At 48.0% G+C, this 12,717-nt stretch overlaps 1 protein-coding gene across 3 annotated transcripts in view; it reads left to right on the top strand.

Moving 5' to 3' along the window:
• Nucleotides 1-8,355, top strand: part of Wscd1 (WSC domain containing 1) — a 38,075-nt gene extending 29,720 nt beyond the window's left edge. For all 3 annotated transcript variants that reach the window (XM_028787261.1, XM_028787260.1, XM_028787262.1), the window contains exons 6-9: nt 2,089-2,248; nt 3,092-3,256; nt 5,904-6,104; nt 7,355-8,355. In XM_028787261.1, coding sequence (XP_028643094.1) covers nt 2,089-2,248; nt 3,092-3,256; nt 5,904-6,104; nt 7,355-7,707 — 879 coding nt within the window. In that variant the 3' untranslated portion in view covers nt 7,708-8,355. The remainder of the gene's footprint in view (nt 1-2,088; nt 2,249-3,091; nt 3,257-5,903; nt 6,105-7,354) is intronic.
• The last annotated feature ends 4,362 nt before the right edge of the window (nt 8,356-12,717 follow it).

Here is a 12,717-nt window from a genome sequence, read left to right as displayed (position 1 = left end):
GGATAGCAGGTGCGGTGGCCCTGAGGTGGGAGACTGACTCAGTAGCCAGGGAACAGAGTCTTAGCTGATTCAGGCTGCTGCATCAGCACCATTGGCCAGGCAGATTAAACAACACATATTAACCTTAACCTAGCTCTGGACTCTAAAACTGGAACGAAAAGGTGGTGGTACCCATAGTGTTGGTTTCTCCTAAAGCCTCTCTCCCTTGCTTCTGTCTCTTACCATCCATAGATGCTTGCCTTTAGGTTTTGTCTTTGCTGAGCTTTGACCTGTGAGAACACCCATCATAATGAAGGGCCATCCCAACCTAATGGCTTCATTTTAATTAACTCTATAAGGAGTCTTGCTCTGAAACTCCACCCTCACAGCCTATGTGTGCTGGGAGGAGACACCACCACACTACTGTGTGCTCCCAAATGGCAACATGAGGGCCTGGGAGACCCCGCTGGGATGAAGGCACTACTAAGGGATGAGGCAGGACACTGGTGTGCTGAAAGGGGACAGTGGAAACGTCAGAGACCACACCACTTTCGTCAGTTCACATCCACAGGGAAGCTTGCTTCCAGAAAAGCTGGCTGAGTTGTGGTGAGAATCTGGCCACCAAAGGGGCTTATCTATAAAGCAGTGTGGAGTCCACGTGTAGAATCTACATAAGAGACATGATTGAAACTGTCAGCCCCATATGCCAGCAGGTACAGTGTCATCTTGGTATGAAGAAGGATGGGGTTGGGGGTCAGGGGTTGCTGGGTTCAGAGGAGAGAGTCTACTCGACCATGAGGGTCAACAATCAGCATTTCTTCTTGGCTGTGTCCCCTAGGCTCTGCCTCACCTCCCCTGGCTGCAACACTCTCTCTTGTCTAACACGAACGCACAGCTCGTCAGCTTTACCAAGCCACGCACGGAAAACGCTATTGATTTTCCTTATTTATTTATGAGATTTCTTGCTGCGGGCAAAAAATAAAAAGGTTTGTGCAGCGCTGGCTCCCTTCTCAGCAAACACCATCCTACACCCACCCACTGCCTCCCTCTGTTATGTAGGCTCGGAGCCTAAGAGGCCTGCCACTCCCCTTGGGATACAAGGGGGTGGGGCTGAGTGTCCCACCTGCTTCCTGGCACATAGTGGGTGCTCACAGACATGTGTGAGGGAAGTGGGTGCACTTCTTTTTTTTAATAAGCTGTGGTTAACACTCAAATGGATAAAGAAGCCGAAAATGGTCCATTCCTATATGGCATGCCTACTGGATGCTGGGCACTGCACTGAGCCACTTGGCCCAGATCCTCTAGCCATCAGCCTACCTGTTACATTTCATTAGTCTTTATCTGTGGTGAGATTCTGAGTGGTTAAGCATCTTGTCCACTGTTGCCCACCAAGTGAGCCAGAATTCACATCCAGGTCTTCAGAATGTTCTCTCTGCTGTATGATGCAGACACTCCAAAGAGGATCAAGAACCCACTTGAGAGCTCCCTGGGGCCTCAAAAGGATGTGTTTCCAGTCCCTTCACCTGGTGAAGGCTTTCCATTTTCAGAAAGCCCCCATCATGTGAACATGTCAAGAAGGAACAAGATTTGTATTTCTCTACCATCTTTGGAAAAAAAGACTATAGGGCTCTGTCCCCCCACTCAGCAGTGGGACCTGTAGGCCAAGGGGCTCGAGGTCTGTTTGACAGTGTGGTACATCACAGCCTGAGCTGCCCTGTAGCAGCAGAGCTGGCTTCCTGTCCTCACAAGTTCAGGCATGCATGGTGGTCTCTTCTCTGAGATCCTCACCCACCCTACCTCTCCTGTCAGATGACTAGCCACGTCTGGGACTCAGTTCTATGACCTGCCAAGCTTGCTGCACTTTGCTCACCTCCTCCCATGATGTGTCTCATGCAGTGTGGCTGTTGGCTTGTCACTGTCCACTCTGAGCTCCTGCAGGGTAGAAGTCACATCTCACTGCTCTGACTGTCCCTGGTTTGAATACAGAGCCTAGTGGTCATCCCCCCTGACCCTGTATGAGTGGCAGCACCTCCACAGGGTCTATCTCACACCTGAGCTACAGGCACAGGCCACTCCTTCACCTTACACTCCTCCTCTCCTTCTACACAGGAGTTTCCTCTGGCCATCCTCCGAGGCTGGGATTGCTACTGTGCCTACCCTACCCCCCAGTTCAGCCTGCGGGATGCTGTGGATGGAGCAATGTGCAGCCAGTCCCCGGAGGCACAAGGGCTACCTGGCTACTGTGAGGTCTACCAGACACCTGTGCAAGGTGAGCTCTGAACACTTCCTGAACTGTACCATTGATATGAGGCCATAGAGCTCCTAAGGCGAGAAAGGCTAGGTATGCCTGACTATGCAACCACAAGAGTATAGGGTATGTAGAGTTTCCAGTGTCTCTTCTCAGTGGGCAGATGAGAGAAAAGGTGGGGTGAGATCAGGCTCCTTTTGAAAATATGAAACTTTGGTAATGGTATCGAAAGAAGCAGAGAGGAAGAACAGAGAGAGGGGGGGGGAGCTCTGGAGAATAATGTAAGGGCTAAGACTCACAGACACTGGAAGAACAATGCTTAGGTTTCAGAAGCCCCCATATGCTAGCCTTCCCCAAGGTGAGCATCATCACATCACATGTGCTGGTCATAGGGATTGATGGGGAGGACTACCTGATAGGGAGAAGCATCCAGGAGAAGCACCCACACTGTTGTTCAGTGCCTCCAGGGATCATCTCCCAGCAACTTGTATTTCTGCCAGCAGCCCTGGGGAGGGAACACAAGAAGCACACTTGTTGGCCTCAAATTAGCCCATCTTCAGTTCATTGCCCTGCATGAACTAGGTCCAGACACAGCCCTGTCCACCTCCCCAGCAGAATCTGGAGTCCTCAGTGTTATGTCAAGAGGTTTTGGCTGTCCCAGAGAGACAGAGTGGGGCAAGGATCCCCAGAGCACCTGATTCTCAGCCATCAGGGATGGGAGGCCTTATCACATCACTAGCCACTGACCTGCCAAACAGGGTGTAGGTGGCAGGTCCCATAATCAACAGTTCCTATCCAAAGGACTCTAACAATGGATCTGAGATCACAGTGCTTGAGACTTCATGGTGACTTGTGGACTTTCAGACACCCGCTGCACAGACAGGAAATTCCTGCCCAACAAGTCTAAGGTGTTTGTGGCTCTGTCAAGCTTCCCGGGAGCTGGAAACACATGGGCAAGGCACCTGATCGAGCATGCTACTGGCTTCTACACGGGAAGCTACTACTTCGATGGAACTCTGTACAACAAGGGTAAGCCAGACTTGCAGTGGTGGGGGCGGGGACAACCCATACCCCTCTCACAAGCCAGCCCACCTTGGAGCACTAGAATTTTGCCATAAGCCCCCAGTCATTAAGGGTGAAAGTTAATCTGTTCATTCTTCTTTTTCCTAAGCAAAGGGGTAGCTCATCATCATTAAACAAACAAACAAACAAACAGTTATTTAAATTGGTCCAGAAATGGTCAAGAACTGTATGTTTTCTAATTTTTCCCTTGGAGAAATAAGAGGCCTCATTATACTGAGTAAATTAAGTTAAATGGCCCAAGTCTGCATGCTGCTCGAGAAGGAAGACCCTCAGACAAGTCAAGTGGCATCTAAATTTGGCAAAATGTATTTCTCGGTTGTCAAGTGGCACAACATTTGCTCTGGGTTTCTTAGCCGGAGTTTGGTTTGCTAAACCGCCAACACTATCAGAAACAAAAACAACCCAGAGGGACAGATGTCTGTGTTTGGCAGCAAGCTCTCAAACTGATCCTGCATATGTATAACTCAGCTCCATCTTCTAGAGATGCTAAGGGTGCCTACAGATGGGGCGAGGGCGGGAGTAATTGCCACCTTAGCACATTGCCCTACTTTCTCTTGCTGGCCCCTGTGACCAGGCTGCAGTGACCTACAGTGTTTGCCTAGAAGGCCTGTACCAGCTGCCTGGATATACATGTAGATGGGGACCAAAGAGTGGAATAGCCAGCTTCAGTGCTGCCAGGAGACACCTGGGCTGTGGGCTTTCAGACGACAACCTGACATTCATAATCATAGTTGGCATCCTAACCTGTTTGGTAAGGTCAGTCAAGGCAAAGATTTCTGGTATTTGGCCCATGGCAGTAGCAAGTTTTAGTGGGTAATCTTCACTTCTGGTTCGAGAGTTTTATTTTCCAGGCACTAGGAAGCCCTGCAGAAATGGGTGTTTTGTGACCACTGCCAAAGGGAGGCATCTGGACTCTTGTTTCCAAAACTCCAAGACAAGCGTATGGAGATTTGTGGAGCCTGTTCTCTCCACTGGGTGTCCTGGGCAAGGCTGACCTATGGGATAGGGACTCCAGGCAACATCTCTCCAGAAAGACCTTCCGTAGCATCCCACTCTGTGATCTCTTCCATCCTCTTCCCTTGAGCCCCTGTGAGCCACACCACCTTCTATGCCATAGCCTCTAAATCAGGGTCTGCTTTTATTCATTTATTGCTTCTGTATTTATCTTGCCGTTGTTGGGACGATGTACCCTGGCGAAAGTGACTCAAGAGAGTGAGGGCTTATTTGGCGGACAGTTTTAGACAGAGTCCGTCAGGGTAGTACAGGGAGCAGGAGACTGAAGTGGCTGGTTACATTGTATCCATCCATGGTCAGGAAGAACAAAAGCATCAGTGCTGGTACTCAACCAGTTTCCTCCTCTTATGGGGTCCAGGACCCCAGTTCAGGGAATGGTTTCACCTTCTTATAAAGTGGGTCTTCCTCCCTCAGTTAACCCAATAAAGATAATCCCCCACAGACATGGCCAGGGTCTAAATCCCTCACAGGTGTTCCTCTCCCACCACCCTCAGGTTTGTCTCCTAGCCAAGTCTAAGCTTACTGAGTTGACAGTATCAACCATCAAATGACCCAAAGTCCAGCACAAGGAGCCATAAGAAATGATGGAATCCTGTGTCTCTGAGTGCCAATGAGTACAATCTGGTCTTTTCAACCAGTTGTCACTCGGGTTCTGAGTGCACAGTGCTTTACCAAAGAGCCAAGGGAGGATGTATGTGGGTAGCAGAGATGCTGGTCTGGGGACAGCTCTCCATTCATGGAAATTGGGTTGTGGGTCTTCAAATGCTGAGGGTAAGCCTTCAATAGAATTGCCCTGGAACCTGTAGTAGGGAATCTCTAATCATGATAATCCAGGTACCTGTGGTAGGATATGCCATGAGGACAGCCACTGACTGATGATGGCTGACTTGTCTCTAATGGGAGGTGGCTAGAAGATAGGGGCTTTACAAGGACACCCGAGGACATACGAACAGAGCTCTACAGCTGTCAGGATACTGTGTTATATTGTGCAATATCACAATCTGGGCCTCAATCTTCATCTGGGACAAAATTCTTTTTTTAAGATGTCTTTTTATGTATAGTTTATATTTATGTTCATTGGTATTTTGTCTGTAAATCTATCTGTGTGAGGGTATCAGAAGCCCTGGAACTGAATTACAGACAGTTGTGAGCTGCCATTTGGGTGCTGAAAATTGAATTCATTTTCTCTAGAAAAGCAACCAGAGCTCTTAATGGCAGAGCCATCTTTTCAGTCCTGGGACAAAATTCTTTACAATACTCCTCTAAAACTATCTCCCTGGAAAGTCGAACATGTGTGTCACCCTCTGGATCTATGGTCGGGACCTTGCCCTTTGACTCCTGGGAACTGCAGGAAGTAATTTGCCTCATGCTGATATGAACATCTTTCTCACTGATAGACACCTCCTGTGCATACTTTCCCTGAGACAAGAATCACTCCTATGGAGGCCTCTCCTGTCCCTATCCTGTCCCCCAGAGCCTCAGATGTCGTCAGTCCTTGTGTAACTGTAGAGATAGGATCACCCCACATGAGAGCGAGGGTTATTCTCTCCACAGAAATCCTCTCATTCCTCCTGCGCAGGGTTCAAGGGTGAGAAGGACCATTGGCGGAGCCGGCGCACCATCTGTGTGAAGACACACGAGAGTGGCCGGAGGGAGATTGAGATGTTTGACTCGGCCATCCTGCTGATCCGGAACCCCTATCGGTCCCTAGTTGCTGAATTCAACAGGAAATGCGCTGGACACCTGGGCTATGCCCCTGACCGCAACTGGAAGAGCAAAGGTGAGGGATGGATGGCCTGAGAAGGGGACTAACATGTGGCAGAGTGATACAGGATCAGTATAAACATTCCTGGCTTTGGAAGGCCTGGCTGCTCTCACTTCCTCCCCATTTCCTCCAAGCTTGCTATGTCCACACAGTGTGGGTTTTTTTATGACTGCTGTGCTGATAGCAGGCCAAAAATCTCCTCTATCCACCCTCAGGTGTGTGATGAGGTCGTGTATACCTAAAGCTTGCACAGAGCTGAGACAGCTCTAGACGCACATGGCCCTGACTGCCCCTCTGCCTGAATCAACTAGACCCTCCTTTAAGACAAGGAAGCCATACCCTCATGTCATTCAGAAATGGGAAGCTGATGAATGTGCCTGCTCTGTGTTCAGGGCTAAACACAACAGTCCTTCAAAGGCTGAAGGGGAATCACTGCAAATCCACAGAACTTTTCAGAGAAGCCCAGAATAGCTTGATTTGACCAAGGTGCCTGGGTGGTGGTTGGCAATGCTGGATCTCAAGTCCTGCTTCCTAGTCAGCTTGGCCTACTGTAACAAGGCACCATAGATAGGGGCACATAAATAATAGTTCTTTATTCTTCATGGTTCTAGAAGCAGCATGATTGTCTGGTGAAGCCTTTCTCCAGCTTTCAGGCAGCACGCCATGGCCTGTGGCAGAGATGCTCTCCTTGTAGGGACACTAATCCCATCTCAAGGTCTTCACACTCATGACTTCATCGAACCTACATTGCCTTCCAAAAGCCTCTTCTATATGTATATTGGGGTCTGGGGACTTCAGTATGCATTACAAACATTCAGTTATATCACCCTGATTTGAGGTGGATTATATATCCTGCTATATCTATTATATAACCTGATTTGAGATGGATTGCTTGGGTTGGCATCTGATTTTGGTCCTTTTATCCTGCTGATATCAGTCCCAGGGTCCCACAGGCTTACCCAGACTCCTCACTGTCCAGGAAAGTCCCAAAAGGTAACAGCGTACAGGAGAGAGCCAGTTCTCACTTGTCACATGGCAGACTGTATTTATCTGAACTTGGCACCCAAGGTCACTGTTTTCCAGGCATACTTAGGACTCGTCCAAGTCTAACCTGATACGAACCCTGGGTTCACACTGGATTCCCAAATGGGTCAGCTGTGGGCAGTGAGAAGTCTAAAACCGGCAGCAGCCCGCTCCCATCAGGCCCTAGCCAGTAGCCATTAGATGAGAGGCAGTCCTGACTCATACTTCTCTCCCCTCTCCAGAATGGCCAGACTTTGTGAATAGCTATGCCTCCTGGTGGTCCTCACATGTTCTAGACTGGCTCAAGTATGGGAAGCGGCTGCTGGTTGTGCACTATGAGGAGCTGCGGCACAGCCTGGTACCCACACTTCGGGAGATGGTGGCCTTCCTCAACGTGTCCGTGAGCGAGGAGCGGCTTCTCTGTGTTGAGAACAACAAAGAGGGGAGCTTCAGGCGGCGTGGCCGGCGCCCTCATGACCAGGAGCCCTTCACCCCTGAGATGAAGGACTTGATCAACGGCTATATCAGGACAGTGGACCAGGCCCTGCGTGACCACAACTGGGCTGGGCTGCCCAGGGAGTATGTGCCCAGATGATAGGCCCACCCTGATTTCCTGCTCCCGCTGAGATGCAGTTACACTAATGGGCTGAACACTGCTCTAGTGCATTGATCCATGGACCCCCTGGGATGCATGGGGGCTGGCACACAGTCAGCAGAGTGTTCTCACAGGCGTTGCTTTGTGTGCAGGGGCTCCTGGGCAGTACAAGGTTCACCCAGAGAGATGTGCATCACAGGACACTCCTTGCTGGACACTTAAACATCCTCAGACACACTTAGACATCACCCCATTCTCACAGTGACCATTTTAATGTGCCTAAGCCACTTGAGTGGGGTGGGTCAGACACTCCAAACTTTGCACATACAGCCAGAAATGGACACACACATGCACACACACACATGTTCCTGGGTGTATACATGCAGAAACTGGCTATCTGCCTCACACATACACATGTGCACACACTCAAGACTTTGGACATCCCTAGGTTTCCTGGCTTCAGTTGGGCACAAAATGGCTTTTGGGGGCCCTTGGCTCTGGAATATTGTGCTGGGGAGGCACTGTTGATCTGAGTAGTGCACTGGGGGCTGGAGGTGCACACAGACTGTTACTGATGGGTACCGTATGACCCTGGCTGCTTGTCTGATGTCCCATAAATGTGTGTGCTATGACATCTTGGCACTGCAAGCACTGTGTCTCGGCCTCTCTCTTCTCCATGGATGGTGACTGGCCACATTATGGCAGCATGGAGCCCACTGCTGCCCCTCATGTCCCAACAAGCACACATGCTGACTTTAGGACACCTACTACTATTCAGCTTAGCTCGGTTACTCTCTTTCAACTAACAACATCAGTGTAGCTCAGAGCAGGCCACTTGCTTCTTTGTCCAACTGTTCTGGAAAACTGAGGCATCAAACTGTGCCCATAAGGAGTGAGGGCTTATGGGGGCTTGGGCTCCAGGAGATCTCCAGACTCAAGGGAGACCATATGCAGCACCAGGGGTTTGTGGTGGACATGGGAGACCCAAGATGTCTCAAGGATCACTAAGACCTGTTGCCCCACATGTTATCATGCCCTGCCTTGTGAAGGCCACACAGAAAGTTCTATGAAAACCAACCATAGAGACACCCACCTACGTGCTCAGCACTTGAGAGGTGGAAGCAATATAATCATGTGTTCACAGTCATCTTCAACTATGTAGTGGATTTGAGGCTAGCTGGACTGCACAAAAAAATAATAAATGCAAAGTGCTAGGCGTCCCTTGGAGAGGCTTGGCATACTGCTGCTTCTCCCAAGGTGACAGAGCTCTCCCTGATACTGCATTCAATCTGGTATTGCTACCATGTCACTGCTTCTGCCACACTCTGTCTCTTATCTTTGTGGCCAGCCTTGCTTCCCATCTTTGGTCCTTCTCTTTCACCAAAGGATAGTAAAATGCTGATACAGCCTTTCTCAGTCACCTCCGCTCTACCCTCTGTGCTTCTTAAGGGAAGAAGTTGGATGTGGCAACTCCAACGTGGCCCCTTCCTGCCCCTCTCACCAGCTGTGGGGTTGTCCCAATGGGAAACCCATCACAGAGGAATGTATGTGTTTTGTGGTCTCAGAAAGGCTGAGCTACATTCCTGGGATCATCAGCGAATGCTTCGCGACAGTCTTGAGGTGTTTTGAATGTGAATGATGTCTGTTAAGAAGAGAAGAACAGTTGGGCGGAGAGTAACAGGTGCCAGTGTACAGAGGTTCAGAGGCCTAGAGACCCTGGTGTGCATGTAAAGTGGTGGGATAGCCCTAAAGGGCAGATGAGGACAGAGGAGGGACATAAACATGGATTCCATTCTCAGCCTTTTACTGTTCAGCCCAGCCTGCCAGCCTGAGACCAAATAACCGCTTATGTCCATCGCCGTCTTGTGTCACCTTTGCTGCATGTCTTGGGCTCAGAGAGGGGTGGGAGTAAGTAGAAGGGATTGGTGAGTCCTGGCAAAGGTGAAGAGCAGAGTGGGCCTGAACTCTGGAGGGCTTCTCTATGTAAGGTGACCCTGGCAGGGTGGAGTGTCCTAGGAAGGCACCAGGGAAGCATCCCCCAACCCAAGCAAAGCCGTATAGAAGGAAAGGCAGTGTAGACACTTGAGAGGATGGTCATGGGAAGACCCAATCCTGCTCCCTGGCTGGGCCATGGGGTCTGGAGTTCCTATCTGGGGCTATAGGGCGGGGGTATTGCCAGTGAGCTGCCTTGCCCAGCTGCATATCTGCTCCTAAGCTTCCACGTCCTTCCTGAAGAATCTATTCTTTTTAAATCACTCCCCACCGCATGCCTGTAAGTCCTGTTACTATATCCCTGTCTTTTTATCTTGTTTTGTAACCCACTAAGTTTAATCAGGGCCATCTGTGAAACCACAGGCTTGAAACTATTTGTGGGGGCGTGATAAGCTCATAAGTAACTACACAACTAAAGACAATATCTGACCTAGCCTAAGAACCCATCAGAATCCCATTGTTCATCATGAAGGAGTAGAGCCATTTGAGACACACCCACCTATGATTGACTTGTTAACATGCTTTATACTGCCCCATTGTAAGCCACTATGCAGCCTGAGATCATGATTCCATTGTCTGTGTCATGGCAGAAGACAGCATTTCAGAGCTCTATAGTTCCTCTACCCATCTTGCAGTTTCTATAGTCTTACCACATCCTCTTCTGAATTGTTCTTTGAACCTTAGAGATGGTAGGTAGTTTGGACACCTTCCTTAGGGCTGAGTGCATGACCATCATGTATTCTCACTATCTTGAGCAGCCATGAGATTCTTTATTCATCACCTTTCAAAGTAGTTTTCCCAGTCAAAACTGAGAGTAGCATTTGTCTATGATTATAAACACATTTAGAGAGCAGTACGATCCTGCATCATCCTAACTAAACAACACTAATAAGTTCTCCCTACAGCCTAGGACCTCCCTAGTCATGGGTTTTTAATGTACCAGGCATGGATTCCCTTTTATGAAGTGGACTCAAAACTATGCTTAGAGTGTTTGGTTGTCCCCATAACAGCAACACCATTATTGCACCAGTAGGCACGTATTGTCTGGCAGGTTGATACTACAGTTTGTAGAGTTCTCAGGTAAAGTCATCAATGTCTGTCCTAGTTTGCTTTCCTGTCACTATGGTAAACACCATGACCAAAAGCAACTTGAGGTAGAAAGAGTTTATTTTTGTCTTATAGATTACAGTCTATCCTTGAGGGGAAACTAAGCAGGAGCTGACATAGAGACCATTAAGGAATACTGCTTGCTGGCTTACTTTCCCAGTCTTTCTCAGTTACCTCTCTTAAACAGCCCAGGCCCACCTGCCTAGGGATAGTACCACCTACCATGGCCTGAGCCCTTCCGCATCAATTAGTGATCAAGAAAATGCTCCGTAGATGTGGCCATAGGCTTATGGGAGAAACTCAATCGCAGTTCCCTCTTCCTAGAAGTGTCAAGTGGACAACTGAACCTAACTGTGACAAAGTCTTTTCTCCCCTGGTAGTTTACCTTGTACCTTGCAGTACTGTGAAAGCTGGCCATTGAGAAGAGGCTGCCAGTTCAATTACAGTTTCATTCTCTCTGCATATTGTACCCACAATGTGTGATATCTTCAGCAATAGTGTTTTTTCAACTAGTTCTGTGGCCACCCAAGACAAATGGCATATATTGTTTTGGTTTCTTGTTACTTTGGGGCCTCCATGACTGTCCTAGTTAGTCTTTTTGTCAGCTTGACACAGCTAGAGTCAATTTGGAAGAGAGGATCTCAACTGAGAAAATGCCCCAATCAGATTTTTCTGTAGGCAAGTCTTTAGTGCATTTTCTTGATTAGTGATTGTTGTTAGTGGACCCATGTTACTAAGGGCAGTGCTGTCCCTGGACATGTGGTCCTATGTAGTATAAGAAAACAGGCTAGAAAGCCATGAAGAACAAGACAATAAGTAGCACTCCTTTGTGGCTTCTGTTCCAGTTCCTGACTCCTGGTTGTTGCTCTAAGTTTCTGCCCTCACTTCCCTAAGTGATGGACTTGCAAATTGAAAGGTGAAATAAACCCTTTCCTCCCTCCAAGTTGCTTTTGTCATTGTGTTTTATCAAACCAATAGAAATCCTAACTGAGAAGGCCAACAATTCATAAGAAGGTATGCCATACCTGGCACTAGAATTTTTGTTTAAGAACCACTGGATATGAAGAGAAGTCCATTATTTGGAGAAGTCCATTATTCAGCCATGCAGGCTATCACCCTTGGTCTCACTGCAGTAATATAAGCAATATAAGAGTTAAGACAATATGTCCCCAGCAAGAATTGCCAAGCTTATAATTATCACCCCCTAATGAGGACAACTTAGGGAGGGGAAAACCCACAGGACACAGAGTCCCATGGGTCACTTAAACACGTGTCCAAAAGTTTTAAACTAGGGACTGGAGACATGGCTTGGCAGTTAAGAGCACTGATTGCTCTTCTGGAGGTCCTGAGTTCAATTCTCAACAACTACATGGTGGCTCTCAGCCGTCTGTAATGGGATCTGATGCCCTCTTCTGGTGTGTCTGAAGACAGTGACCGTGTGCTCTCAGACATTAAATAAATAAATCTAAAAATAAAATTTAAACTAGACACAGATAAACACCTGAATGAACTCAAAAGAATATAAGAATAAGACATTTGAGGCGTGGAAAAAGAATAAGCCACTGAATGAAATGACAATATAGGATATGAAAGAAAAATTCAATGAATGGGTAGAAATTCTAAAGAAAATTCAAACTGAAATCAAACTGGAAATGAAAGAAAATCAATAAATCAAATACGAAGCTCAGGGGAAAGCTTCACCAACAAAGTCACAGAAGACAGAGTTTAGGGTTTTGAAGACAAAGTAGAGAAATAAATTACTCAGAATTTTTTTTTTAATCACACAAATGGAATGTTCAGGATCTTTGAGGCACCATGCAAAGACTAAATCTGAGGAACTATGCTTGGCCTTCCCTCAGGATCACTCAGCTCAACATAAATTTGGAAAGGCTGGGTCTCCATCAATATGTA

This window comes from Grammomys surdaster, unplaced genomic scaffold (assembly GCF_004785775.1).
Source record: "Grammomys surdaster isolate TR1022 unplaced genomic scaffold, NIH_TR_1.0 125621, whole genome shotgun sequence".
Taxonomy (NCBI): Eukaryota; Metazoa; Chordata; class Mammalia; order Rodentia; family Muridae; genus Grammomys; species Grammomys surdaster.
Note: the sequence above shows the minus strand (reverse complement) of the source record. Positions and strands in the feature narration are given on the sequence as shown.